Genomic DNA, 13,283 nt, shown 5'->3' with positions numbered 1-13,283 from the left:
GTAGACATTACTTTGATATTGATACCATGTCATCTGCAGGTGAGATAATGAACATTGCGAATCAGAGATGTACCACACTGATGGATGTAAACGAACGATCTTGGTTTCTACATCGCATACACTTTGCATCGCTTCTGGCGTGCCAATAAAACATTCATACTTGACGACTTCTTCCGGTAGATGGTTTTTTATCCATTCTGGAAGTAAACGAACCGTCACCCAGTGCACAATAGTCCACAATCTCGAAATTCGAAATGGGCTTCAAAAGATTTATCTAGTGTGTATGATTACTGTATATCGGACAAGAACGGAAAGCAAGACAAGGCGAAAAGGCTGTAGCAGTTGAGAAGAATATTCCAGACTACAGTCATCTCTGATATGGTGAATTATTCGTCGTAGTCATCGGAATCATCGTCGTTTTGGTATAATGACTTGGATTTCGAAGCAAATTGTATTCCAGTCTCCTTTCTCTTGATTACACCTTTGTTGGATTCAAGATACGGTCAGCTGTCATAGTCATAGGAAGCCATCCGTTAACATACACTCACCAGCATTCGCAAGTTTAAATTCAAGGAGGGAGGTTGAGAACCCATCTGTACCACCCAGTTCGTCAAATCCAACAAGCCTTTAGAGAAGAAAAGTTAATGATGCCTACGCTGATCGTTCTTTGTCCTTCCACGCATGTTACTCACTTTGACTGCGCAATTCCATCAATGAATGCCATGACGCATGGAAGAACTTGGATGTGCATTTTTTCAACTAGAAATGGTGCATTTTCTACGTTGATTTTACAAAACTTGGTCTGGTAGTGTTCTTGGGACAATCCCTATAATCATCAAACAAAAGTTCAGTGAGCCATTCTCCAGGTCGCATTCATTTATCCAGCTAATTATACCCTAAGATGCTTATCCATGATGTCGCAGCGTCGGAAATCTTTGTGAAAGAAGTGGACTACAACATACTTGGATGTGGTCGTGAGCTTCATGACTTCCTTTTCGGTAGATATTTCTTCGTAGGCACCATGATCATTTTCAATCATGTTTTGTCTCCTCGCCACCCTATTGAGAGTTGATAACGAATAAGTATTTGAATAGGATTGAAAACTACCGAAGGTTGATTCAGATCATACTCTGCTTGAATCTCCTGGAAACGACGTTCTCGAAACTGAGAAGATTCGTGATCATCTTCCTCCTCAAGTTCCCTGAATAGCGTTTCTTCATCTTCGATCTCCTCTAGAGATGGGTTACTACTGCATTTGAGATTAGCTTTTATGGTACCGTTTGGAGAAAGGATGTTCGGATTCACTTACTTTGCTGTCTCGGTCATGGCGATGGGGTATGGAATACACTTTGCGGAGATTGATACGCGATGAATTGAATTACTGCAGTGACTGTCAAACGGACAGAACAAAGAAGAAATCGTACGCAGGAAAAAAAAAAAAGGGTACTGCTCTAAATCTCCAAATGTCACTTCAAGAGGAGAATGAAGCGTTGAAACGAAGGATAAAGGAACTCGAAGAGAAGAACCAATTTTTACAACATGCTCAAGAACAAGATTTCGCCTGGCCATTTCCCTCTGAAGATCGATTATCAAACGCCGAGATCAGGAGATTCGGTCGACAGCTAATCCTCCCCGACGTCGGCATGAACGGTCAACTAAAGCTTCGAAATACTTCAATGCTGGTGGTTGGAGCAGGAGGATTAGGATCACCTATATGCCTCTACCTTGGAGGTGCTGGTGTGGGTCGCATTGGCATCATTGATCATGACGAAGTCGATGTGTCCAACCTTCATCGACAAGTGATACACGACGAGTCTAGGGTTGGGATCAACAAGGCACGCTCCGCAGCAGAGTCTATCAGAAGGTTTGTTTATATTGTACTTCATCTCCATTCTGTTCTCATGAAGTACAAGTGACCAACAAGTTCTTAATTTTCTGCTTATGTATGAAGAATCAATTCTACATGTCAAGTGATTCCCTACGACTGCGTTTTGGATAGCTCCAACGCTATGAACATTATTCCAAAGTAAGTGGATGAATTTAAAAGGGTTAATGTGGTATGATGTGGCTCTGCTCAACAAATATTTGATAGATACGACATTGTTCTCGATGCAACAGATAATGTTGCTACGCGATACTTGTTAAATGATGCATGCGTCATCGCGGGGAAGCCACTTGTTTCTGGCAGTGCGCTCAGAATGGATGGACAGGTAAAGGCATATATTTTTATATGTATTCATTATATTGGCATTTTTCAGCTAACACCAGATGATGATACAGCTCACTACCTACAATTACAATGGCGGACCTTGCTATCGGTGTCTGCACCCAACCCCACCGCCGGCAGAGACGGTTACAAATTGTTCAGATGGTGGCGTTTTAGGCGTCAGTAAGTAGCAATCGACGTAAATGCAAATTTTATCTGATGTAAGCGACAGCAGATGACATATGTCAATTTAGTTCCAGGTATCATCGGATGTATACAAGCATTACAGGCTATCAAAATTAGTATAGGTTTAGCGGGTAAGTTACTTTAGTATGATACAATGCATGGGTATAATGCCTAGTAACATCATTGTACAGCACAAGAACCTCCCAGCCTATTAATCTTTTCTGGAGCGCAACCCACTATGTTCCGTACCATGAAGCTACGACCACGCAAGAAGGACTGTGTTGTTTGTGGCGAGAACCCTAGTATAACTCAGCTCATTGACTACGTTCAATTTTGTGGGCGTGGCGCCACGGATAAGGTAAAGATCATTCGAACATGAATAGAAGCATGGTGTCATGCCCTCATAACAAATTTTCCATCGGCAGGAGGCACCGTTACAAGTCCTTGGCGCAGATGACCGCATTATGGTCGAATCGTATCAGAAATGTATCTCTGATGACCGGCCCCACTTATTATTGGACGTACGAGAACAAGTACAATACGATATCTGCAGCCTTCCCAATAGTTTACATATCCCATTACGCCAGCTAAGTAGAAGAGTGGACGAGGTCAAACAAGCTATAGAGCCTAGACAAGAGGATGGTGAGTAGATAAGGATTTTTTTTTTGTTTGCTATCGGTTATCCCATGTGAGCTAAATGTAGTAACCCCGATGGCACAGTGTATGTGATATGCCGCTTAGGTAACGACTCGCAACTGGCGGTCAAGATTTTGGAAGAGCATGGCATTCGTGCTAAAGATATCGTTGGCGGGTTACACGAATGGTCGCTTCGGATAGATACCGACTTTCCCATCTACTAAGTAAAGTAATGAGGCACTTTCATGGTGTAGATTACATTTTTGACAGTTCACCTCAGCCGTGCGTGACCGGTTCAATTGGTGGTGATTGCAATGTAAGCAGGTTTTGGCTTTGTGAAATGACAGGTGCAATATAGGGGGTCTAATGACTTTTGGCTTGGAAGTTTCTATACGATCCTGCCTGACATGAGGTTTGTGTCAGCAGAATTTTTTTTTTTATGCGGAGCTTTTTGGAGGTGGAGGGAGTTGCAAAATGTATTGGTCTTTCAATTTTGTGGGTCACAGTATTTATTCGGTTAGATTGAAGACGCGTTGCATAAGGCAGCGAAACAAGACCATGGCTCATTGATAATGAAGTGAGAAGCACGTTTGATAGAAAACTCATTTGCGACTTTGTCCCGGCAGCAAAAAAGGGAGAATATTGTTACAGTGTAAGGTCGTGGAACCAATCACAGGGCGTTCATTCGTGGGAAAGATTGCCATTCATGGAATCCTCTCGCTGAACTCCACTGTAAAAAAATATTTAAAGCAGCCTCATTCGATCGTCCGTCTCTACGGCTTTACTAAAATCCCTTTCATGAACGTACTAAGACCAAGGGTTCTACGCCTCTATAGACCACCGCCACCCTTCATTGGCCATGTTAGACACTTCGCCACTGCTCGTCCCTCGACAAAGTCGATGAATTCGTCGAGATTCGCTATCGCAACCGCTATCACGTTGGGTTCTGGTTACTTGATATTCTCCTCTGCTCGAAACCCTGCTTTATCCGAACAACAGCAACCACCGTTGTCTGCCTTTACTACTTCGACTCCTACCTCTACTTTAGCAGAGCTCGATGATATGGGCAATCGCATTGCTGTAAGATCCAAGTCTACTTATGACCTTTGGTTATCTTTGGGCATTTACAAGGTCTGTGCCTCTAGCTGGATCGTCAATTTGGCTCCTCATCTTATCTCTGCTGCTGAAAAAATGGGCCTCTCTACTCCTGTATATTGGGGCATCAAGAACAGCTTCTTTGCTTATTTCTGTGGAGGTGAAACCGCCGATGAATGTATCCCTGTGATGGAAAAATTGACAAGATCTGGCATTGGCTCTATTTTGGATTTATCAATTGAAGCTGATATAGATCACGCTGGTGACAGACAAGAGTATGCTGAAAGCGCAGAACATGTTACGCAATTGACTCTAAAGAGCGTTGGCGCCGCTGCTCAAGAAAATGGTATGGCCGCTATCAAGGTGACAGCTTTCAGCAGCCCGATGACTCTCCTCAGTTTGAACAAATGGTTCGAACATGCTCGTGAAGAATTTGCCTCTCATATGGATCAAGATGGACGTATTAATCGTAAAACTCTTTTGGATATCACTCTTAAATTGTCTATGGGTAAAAGCCAAGTGGATTTAATGCCTGAACAAGTTACCGATGTTGACTGGATTGACTACATGCGTCTGGTATCTCCTCAAAACCCCAAGGCGGAACCGGTCATGTTGGATGCAGGGGTCTCAAATGAAGACTTGGCAGACTTTAAACACTGTATTGAACGACTTGAAAGAGTATGCGACCTGGCTAAAACCAAACACGTCAAGATCATGGTCGATGCTGAACAGAGCTATTTCCAACGCACCATTGACCACATTGCCATGCTTCTTCAAGCCAAGTATAACCATCGAGCCAACGATGATGACACCAGTATGCCAGTTGTTCTCAACACCTGTAAGTATAAATTTTGTAATCATTATGAAGTATCTCAGATACCCAAAAAAAACCCCCCAAGGAAAAATTCTCCCGTTTTCTTTGTTTGAGACCGAAAGGGCCATATGACCCCACGAACCCCCACCCAATTCTTTTGTCATCATTAACCCTTGTCTTTCATACCATTTTTTATAGATCAAATGTACACTAAGGAAGCCCAATCTAAACTTGCTATCGACGTGGAACTGGCGCGACGCGAAGGATTTGTATTTGGCGCCAAACTCGTGCGAGGAGCATACATGGTATCGGAACGTAAGCGAGCAGCTGAACTTGGCATTCCAAGCCCGATTTGCGACACATTGCAAGACACGCACAATTCGTACAACGGCGGAGTTGTGTTCTTACTGAATAAGATTCATCAACACGCTATCGACACGAACCAACCTACCTCATTATCCTCCTCTCCAATCGTATTCATGGTGGCTAGCCATAACCGTGATTCCGTCAAACTGACTATCAAAGAAATGGATCGTAATGGCGTCCTTCCCCGCACTGGCGTGGTGACATTTGGACAATTGTACGGTATGCAAGATCAAATCTCATACTGTTTAGGCAAGAACGGTTACTCTATCTACAAGTATCTGCCATATGGTCAAATTCAAGAAGTTATCCCATATTTGCTTCGCCGTGCTCAAGAGAACTCGGCCATCTTCGGAGGCGGAGCAGTGACGATGGAGAGAAAATTGATGTGGGATGAAGCCAAGACACGATTGTGGGGCCAACCAACGCCAGAGGTCATCACTACGCCTGCTACCGACGGCGCTGCTGCCGCTCCTAATACATCATCCGATGGCGTCTATTAAACATTTACCCCCTTCCTCCCTTGTAACATAGTATAAATAATTTGGAATCTCTTTTTGCTAGCTGCAGCAGCACTCATTGTAAAACATTATATAAAAAAAATAAAAGAGAATGCTTCCCTTTCAACGGGCGACATCGCGTCGGACGATCATTTCTTCCTTTTGTGGTAGAGACACACCATCTGGACTCTAGTGCAACGTTGCACGCTTGCAATAGGCTATTTTAAGCTTTATGTAACGACTTGTCAAGTTTCACTCAGCGTAGAGAGCAGGGAGGATGCAATACGAGCATAGGAACAGTTTAGAAAAAAAATTAGCTCATTTTGCTTGGCATTGTAGATAGACTGTATGACATGATGAGCAAGTCATCCTTCGATCATCAGCGTCATGATCTAACTGCTAAAGAATGGACAATTTCATTTTAACTTTCGCTGAGAGGAAATACAGTTTCCTCCCCGCCCGTCAATGTATTACCTAACCGGGCACCGGAAGTAGAAAAAAATCCGCACGCCACCAAACATGGCCGTCAAGTCTTGCTTCCGAAAAGTCTTTGACAAATTGAAATAATCTCAAAAGTCTACGTTGCTGCTCATTTTTTCCCAATGCTAGTCCCAAATTAATCTTTCTATTTGTGGATCCGTCCTTCTTGATACTGAAAATCTTCCAGGATTCTTGTAGCCATGCTCTCTATGGCGACAAGCATTTCTGCCCCATCAATCCAAACCAGCTGAAGAATTCTAAGAACTTTTTTTTTTTATGGTTTCTGCCCACCTCCTACAAATTTCATCGTTCAGCGACCGCGCTGTCTACCAATGGTGTTTGCTGAGAGACTCATGACTTCAGCGGAGTGCTTATTGACATAATCAAGTGAGTCTGTTGCACTACGGGGGTAGAATGACAAATGTGTTTGGTTTCGAGTGGTGGACAAACCCGCGTTTCGAAACCTAAACATGCTGGGAAATTAGAAGTCACGCTCTTCAAAGTGAATGCCGCGCATTCTCCAACATGAATTCCACCAGGTACGCGAATTAGACGCCGCACTTCCAGGATGTCTTGCCCAGCACATGTCGGTGCTTCTATACTTGCATACTCGAATGACTCCTTTTATTCTGATGATACTATACAGGTCTAGCGTAGTTGGACGATAATCACATATTTTAATTTAAGACACCCATTCATTTGTACTGCTTGATATTTTGTAGCCTTCGTTGGCCGTCACAATAGAAGGATAGATCTTCCAGCCCCGTATTCAAGCGTACATAGAAGCGTGTGCGCCTCTTTATCAAACAGGTCAAGGATGCTTGATATAACTGATTTTTGTGCGTTTTACTTGACGAAAGGGCTGTTTGTCGTTGGAAATTTGTCAATAGAGTTCTGTTCGCTTTTGTTCGTGACTTTCTTAACCGGTGCAGTAACTTCGGCTCTAGCGAGTTTTTCATTGCTACCATGCTTCAAACCTTGCAATGCAGTCAGTCTAAATCTACCGATACAAGACACTCGCCGCCTATTGTACATTGTTGGTATTATAATCGGAAGTATGACTTGTCGCAACTGATGCACAAGCCTTCAGGTACCAGAATCGCTCACTGCTGAAGGACCATTGATCATGGCTTACCCGAACTTCAGCTACTGAGTGCCCAAAGGAAAAGAAACATTCGGCATGCCGACGAATCTCTGACAGATGAAATTTGGAGATGTACAGTCGTGACACCAACGAACAGTTTATGCTTTTTCATCCGATCGGTTGCTTTGACTTACGCAATATTCGAAACTTGCGCTTCAATTACTAACTTTTATCTATCATGCTTTTCATAAAATGGACCCGACATCAGAGTGTGGTAGACAGTTGATGCATAACTCATCTCATCGATTAGTCGCGATAAAATATCTGTATCTCAAACTTGAGAGAGGCATATGAAACGAAAGAAAAAGTTGGTGTTCGATTAATGCATGCAGGGTAAAATTGAAAATGTGGAGTAAGGCGAAGAGGGAAAAAGAAAAGAAATGCGAAGCAAATGAAAAAGCAAAACTGAGACCTCTTGCAAGTATATGCCGCATTTGCGGCATGCATAAATAGATATTGCACGGAGTTGTTGCAATATCGAATAAGATTTAACAAGGGTTGTTTGGCTTATATTTCAACATGATTATTGCGCATATTTGATGTTTGGGATATAGCGGTAATCAATCTACATTTTCTTTCACACTGTAAGCTGTGGAGAAGAACGTGGCCCATCGATGTAGCTACATCCACGCAGTGATAAAAGGACAGTATACATGTAAATGAGTCCCGTCATTTGGAGTTGATTGCGATGAAACATCGTCATCACCAAAAGGCATCCAAAGGATCAAATAAACTTTTCTGATCTTGAACACCACCTTTCACCTTTTTGAGCTCATGAGTCTCAAAGTTCTTTTAAGTCCTTTGGAGCCCATTTTATTCTGTGAAGCGCACTGAACCTCTAAAGCCCTGTTCAATATTGCAGAAGCGCCAAGTCTGGCGCACTAAGACGTTCTAAATATGCGACAGACAGAGAAACATCATTGGGATTGTTTCCGTTTGTGCGCTGACATTACGCTTTTTATAATTTTTATCAAAAGTGAGACACACTGTACACTCAGGCGAATGTACTACACAAAAAAACGAATTTTACCTATAACTTGACATTATCGGTGATAGGACTCTTGTGCAGCGAGCAGATAATGTGTTCAGTTCATTAAAGTTTCCGGTTGGGTCCCTCATGATCGACTGAACAGTTTTTTCTGTGAAGGGAATGAGTAGTAGTGAATCACATAATTTTCAATGAAGAAGTATATCGCAGGTCAATGGTGGTAAAACAGTGATGGTAGGATTTGATAAACACCAATGAGTACAACCTTGCGTGCAGTGGGTATCAATACTGGTACCTGCACTATTACTGCCCACATAAATACCAGTATACCATTAAATGTATTCCGCGGGTCATAGGATGCCATAGCTTGCCATGAGGGCCAAATGGGTGCAACATCAAAACACCGGGGGTCACACGAGGTTCGTTCTTCTACGGACAAACCACGTTGTCAAAGTTCACAGCCGGCATAATATATGGTCTACGCAGCAACTCTTTTTTACCGGCGTTCAAGCGGCGTTCAACCATAGCGTAGATTTAATAGATTGAAATGATGGAGTGGTCCTACTCATAGAGGTGCAGAGTAGCGATAATGTTGGATCGTCTCAATCAACTATTTCTATGTCGTTTGTTGCACAAAAGAAAAGAAGCTTGATCATGGCTTTGACCTTAAAGTGTATGAACAAAAGCATCTCATCAACAGTCTCAATCACTGATAAACTTTATTTGAGGAGATGGCCATCATATTCAAAGCTTGCCTTTCTCAACTCTAGAAAGAGGGCATTAAATGGAAGATGAAGATAGCAACCAGTGCCACGAGACCCATATCACTCTTTCTTTTTGAAGAAGGTGGGTTGTTGGCAAAATCTGTCGCATCTAAAGGCAGTGGTCATTCGTTCCCCCCAACATTGGACTTTGAAACACCGAAAGCTTGAAACCTTACACAAAAGCCATTTACTATGGCTATGATAATGCATCAAATTATAAATGCATGGCCGACAATTTCGATGAAGTCGCCTGTGGTCTTCCTCTCATTCAGAGTAGCAAGAAACCGAACGTTATCGAATAGAACATTCATGACGTCAATTCACGGGTGTTGATTACCAGCTCAATGGGACTACCTTTTTTCATCGGAGTACAGAGTTTGTGCCACTTCGGTCAAGTTGGCTGCTTGAAAATAAGGCTCAGGGTCAGATCCGAACATAAAGCATCATTCTTCTTCTCTCCAGTTTTATCTTTCCCATCTTACTATGAAACAACAAGCTTACATTTCCAGTTATACAGACGATGGTGGTGAAGGCGTCTACTATTACTCTTTTGAAAATGGAAAGCTAGAGTTACAGTCTCTTGCTGCCACTGCCATTAACCCAAGTTTCATGGTATTCCACCCAAACCGACAGACTGTCTATACTGTTGACGAGCATAGAGATTTCGAAGGTTCAGGTGGTGTTTCTGCATTTGAGAGAAATGCTGAAGATGGGTCTCTCAGGTTGAAGAACACTGTTACGTCGAAAGGCGCCGATCCATGCTATATTACCATCGACAATGCAGGCTCACACGTAATCGTCGCTAACTATACTGGAGGATCTGTAGCAACTTTCCCTGCACAGAGTGATGGAACTGTTGGTGAAGCTACCACCTACATCAAGCACACTGGTGAAACAAAGGTCAACCCAGCTCGCCAGGAAGGACCCCATGCTCACAGCATTAACCTCACCCCAAGTGGTAAATACGCCATTGCCCTCGATCTTGGTGCGGACAAAGCGGTTGTTTACAAGTATAGCAGTGAAAACGGAGCTTTAACAGTTGCAAACGAGTTCAAGTTCAAGGCTGGTGACGGACCTCGTCATCTTGCATTTGCCCCCTTCAATGACTCATGGCTTTATGCGGTTGCTGAACTGACAAACGATATTGTTTTCTTGGAATTTGACGAAGCAAACGAAACCCTCTATGAGATCCAACGCGTTGCAGCGCTTCCGGAAGATTTCAAGGGTGATAACCTTGCTGCAGAGATTAGCATTCTTCCCAGTGGCAAGTTCTTGTATGCTTCTATGCGTGGTCATGATAGTTTGGCCATCTTTGCTATCAACGAAAACACCGGCAAGTTGACAAAAGTCGGTCATCAACATACTGGAGGAGCTCATCCTCGTCACTTTGCTATCGACCCTACTGGCGAATATATCATTGTTGCTAACAAGGTACGTGGATATGGAGAAATGGGATGGTTAGATTGCATTTGCGGGGCTAAAGTGGGGTTGACAATGCTAACATCGTCGTTCTATTCTTTCCCAACTTACAGGATAGTCACAATTTGGTCGTCTTCAAGGTTGACCAAGACACTGGCTTGCTCACTGAAGTGCCCAACTCTCGAGTTGAACACCGACAGCCAGTGTGCATCAAGTTTTGGACCCATTAAGAAAACCTGTCAGGCATAGAAATAATACATTGGGGATCGGACGAGATGGATCATGTTTGTTTTTGTATTTGTATAATAAACGAGCAACAATATCTCAGTATGAAATGTACATAATGAAAGGGGTAAGAAGAGCCAAAACACGTGTTGTGTTCAACTGGAAAAACTATTGGGGAGGTCTATGCTGTTGGTTCAATAATTCTTGTAAACGTTGTTGAGACTAAGTAGTGTGTGGATGGGGTATGCAAAGGTTAGAACCAAAAATAAGGTCGATGGCAGATACATTGAACAGTCACTTACTTTGGATGTAAGGTAATGCATAACAGCCTCCTTAACCCAGCCTTGTTTATAGAAATCGCTCTGTCGCATCTCCTCTAAGTTGACTTGGCTTTCACCCAGGATAATCTCCAGGTCTCGCGCTTGACTTGCAATCCATTTGTTGATAAATTCCACTGGTGATTGAGCAAACTGAAGCAAAAAGTCTCGCTTAATCTTAGAATTGTTGATACTTTGCACGCATTGAACGATCTTGTCATCCAGTGCCAGAATCTCCTTTTGTGTGTTGGTGCCTGCCACAGCCGTCATCATCTTCTGCTTCAACAAGCTGTCCAATTCCACATCAATGTCGAATGCCTTTCGTGATTGATGGAATTCACGATCAACTCTATGATGGGCATATGCTGTTAGAATGTGATGGTAATCAGGAAGGTAATAGCACTGCCACAGTATAGTTACCTGATAGTATAATCAATTACGATGGGGTCAGGACGTGACAAATGTTGCTCAATAAGAGTCGGAATATGAGAGAATTGGACTTGGGAGGCGCCAAAGAGCTGATGCCATAGAGAAAATATATACGATATGAGAAATACATCACACAAACTTAATGAAATTCTAAGTTCATTCCCATACCTGTTGCAATTTCTGATCGCACTGCACAAGTCGCTTATCGTCTGCACCTTGCAATTTGTTTAGCTACAATTAAAAGAACAATGTAAGGGCTTCGTCATGGTTTACATACAGTTATCTCTAAGCGCCCCCGCACGTACCTGGATATACTTCCATATGCCAATCATGATCTGAGGCTGAGTCTCCAACTTCATGTCTAGCATTTCTGAGAGAACAGGGCTCAACTTGAACTTTGGTGGATTATAATCCATCTCAAGCAAAAGGCGTGCGTTCACTGTTGTGTCGCCTTTACGCTTTATCTCCACGCCATCATCATCCGTATTGCCTGGCTGCTTGTGCCATTCAATGATGTTTCCTTCAGGATACATATTAGGATCGCGGTCAAGCTTGACCACAATTGATCTGAAAAACGACGTAAACTTTTGCACCGGTTGTGCTTTTTTGGTAGGAATTGGTGGCTGGATGATATGGCGAAAGATGAGTATGTACATTGTGCAATTAATTGGGACCACAGCCAGGAACTTACATCAAGCAGTCTGCCTTCTATCCGTAATGTCCAAGACGGTGCACTTCCGCTGCTTAGATCAATGCCATCATCATCCATATCATTTTGTTGCTGCTGCATAGGTTGATCGGAGGCTGTGTTCGACACGAAGATTCGCAGCGTTCGCATAGTCTTTGCTGGTTTGCCCACTGCCTCTTGAATATCCAATCGTTTGCGCATAATAATCGAATCAATCTTCTTCTCAAACTCGCACAATTCAGTGTACACTTTGGATTCTGGAACGAAAGTGTCGATCTTGATGGATTCACAGTTAGCATTGGGTTGCGGTGAGATAAAATCGCTTGTCAACTGAAAATAACGAAGAGAACAAGTACCTTTGCTGGCATATTTCGTTCGGTTGGTCTCTTTTTCCTATACGATAATAAAAAGTTAATTTCGCGCCTAAAAGCACGCGACATTTAGAAGTTACCCTTACTTGATGTGTCTAGCAAGCGAATCGCCATCACCGGTGGGTCGCTTCCGGTATTGTAATTGAGCTCCTTGTGGAAGACCTGCCGGAGGTTGCTGCTGCACCTGCTGTGGTACAGGTTGCATCATTTGAGGAGGAACACCACCCGGGTGTTGAGGATAGCCAGGGATCATTTTCCGTCGATGCTGTGTTTCTTTGGTGAAAGTCCGGAGTCAGTGTACCACTTCGTGAAATCTGAAAAGTACACGTCATCGTATTTTGCACTGCAGAATTTAACTTGGTCCGCTAAAGTCACGTGCACTCATTTTCCATCCTTTTGTTCGGGTGGAGCAGCTTCCTTGAATGTCCCAGCTTACCAGTGATACACTTTAAGGGAACAGTTTCCTTCTTATTTAGATCTAATTAATTATGAATATATTTGAAATGGTTTGACTCTTTCATTTGGTGCCTTGCTTGCAATGTAATACTTCTGTTAAATTCTTATCCATTCAATGCTTCTCGATAAATGACCATAATAATAGTAAGGTCAAGGCTGGTTCACCATTTAGCAGCAGCTTAGATTCATTCATTTAATTTAA

At 42.9% G+C, this 13,283-nt stretch overlaps 5 protein-coding genes across 5 annotated transcripts; 3 read left to right on the top strand and 2 right to left on the bottom strand.

The window, feature by feature from the left end:
- Positions 1 to 1,332, bottom strand: K450DRAFT_227525 (uncharacterized protein). The gene is made up of 6 exons (XM_051586752.1): positions 1,310 to 1,332; positions 1,130 to 1,246; positions 896 to 1,058; positions 693 to 826; positions 549 to 625; positions 1 to 481 (listed from the first exon to the last, which is right to left on the bottom strand). Exons 1-6 carry the CDS (start codon positions 1,324 to 1,326, stop codon positions 387 to 389), a joined length of 603 nt encoding a protein of 200 aa, XP_051447521.1. The 5' UTR covers positions 1,327 to 1,332; the 3' UTR covers positions 1 to 386.
- A 117-nt stretch (positions 1,333 to 1,449) lies between these two features.
- On the top strand, positions 1,450 to 3,410 carry K450DRAFT_227519 (uncharacterized protein). The gene is made up of 8 exons (XM_051586751.1): positions 1,450 to 1,864; positions 1,952 to 2,026; positions 2,093 to 2,210; positions 2,281 to 2,389; positions 2,461 to 2,523; positions 2,590 to 2,750; positions 2,818 to 3,034; positions 3,113 to 3,410. The coding sequence occupies exons 1-8, from the start codon at positions 1,464 to 1,466 to the stop codon at positions 3,250 to 3,252; spliced, it is 1,284 nt and encodes a 427-aa protein (XP_051447520.1). The 5' UTR covers positions 1,450 to 1,463; the 3' UTR covers positions 3,253 to 3,410.
- Positions 3,411 to 3,520: 110 nt separating this feature from the next.
- On the top strand, positions 3,521 to 5,943 carry K450DRAFT_227516 (uncharacterized protein). Its single transcript, XM_051586750.1, has 3 exons — positions 3,521 to 3,680; positions 3,782 to 4,961; positions 5,136 to 5,943. The coding sequence occupies exons 2-3, from the start codon at positions 3,827 to 3,829 to the stop codon at positions 5,801 to 5,803; spliced, it is 1,803 nt and encodes a 600-aa protein (XP_051447519.1). The 5' UTR covers positions 3,521 to 3,680; positions 3,782 to 3,826; the 3' UTR covers positions 5,804 to 5,943.
- Positions 5,944 to 9,627: 3,684 nt separating this feature from the next.
- K450DRAFT_297869 (uncharacterized protein) lies at positions 9,628 to 10,927 on the top strand. Its single transcript, XM_051593675.1, has 2 exons — positions 9,628 to 10,607; positions 10,709 to 10,927. Exons 1-2 carry the CDS (start codon positions 9,660 to 9,662, stop codon positions 10,823 to 10,825), a joined length of 1,065 nt encoding a protein of 354 aa, XP_051447518.1. The 5' UTR covers positions 9,628 to 9,659; the 3' UTR covers positions 10,826 to 10,927.
- On the bottom strand, positions 10,917 to 13,079 carry K450DRAFT_227510 (uncharacterized protein). The gene is made up of 8 exons (XM_051586749.1): positions 12,712 to 13,079; positions 12,611 to 12,647; positions 12,258 to 12,530; positions 11,872 to 12,189; positions 11,735 to 11,797; positions 11,558 to 11,655; positions 11,123 to 11,486; positions 10,917 to 11,042 (listed from the first exon to the last, which is right to left on the bottom strand). The coding sequence occupies exons 1-8, from the start codon at positions 12,876 to 12,878 to the stop codon at positions 10,989 to 10,991; spliced, it is 1,374 nt and encodes a 457-aa protein (XP_051447517.1). The 5' UTR covers positions 12,879 to 13,079; the 3' UTR covers positions 10,917 to 10,988.
- Between the last annotated feature and the right edge of the window lie 204 nt (positions 13,080 to 13,283).

Source organism: Umbelopsis ramanniana (genome assembly GCF_025399195.1).
Source record: "Umbelopsis ramanniana AG unplaced genomic scaffold K450scaffold_9, whole genome shotgun sequence".
In the NCBI taxonomy this organism is placed as follows: domain Eukaryota; kingdom Fungi; phylum Mucoromycota; class Umbelopsidomycetes; order Umbelopsidales; family Umbelopsidaceae; genus Umbelopsis; species Umbelopsis ramanniana.
This window is presented reverse-complemented; position numbering and strand designations above follow the sequence as displayed.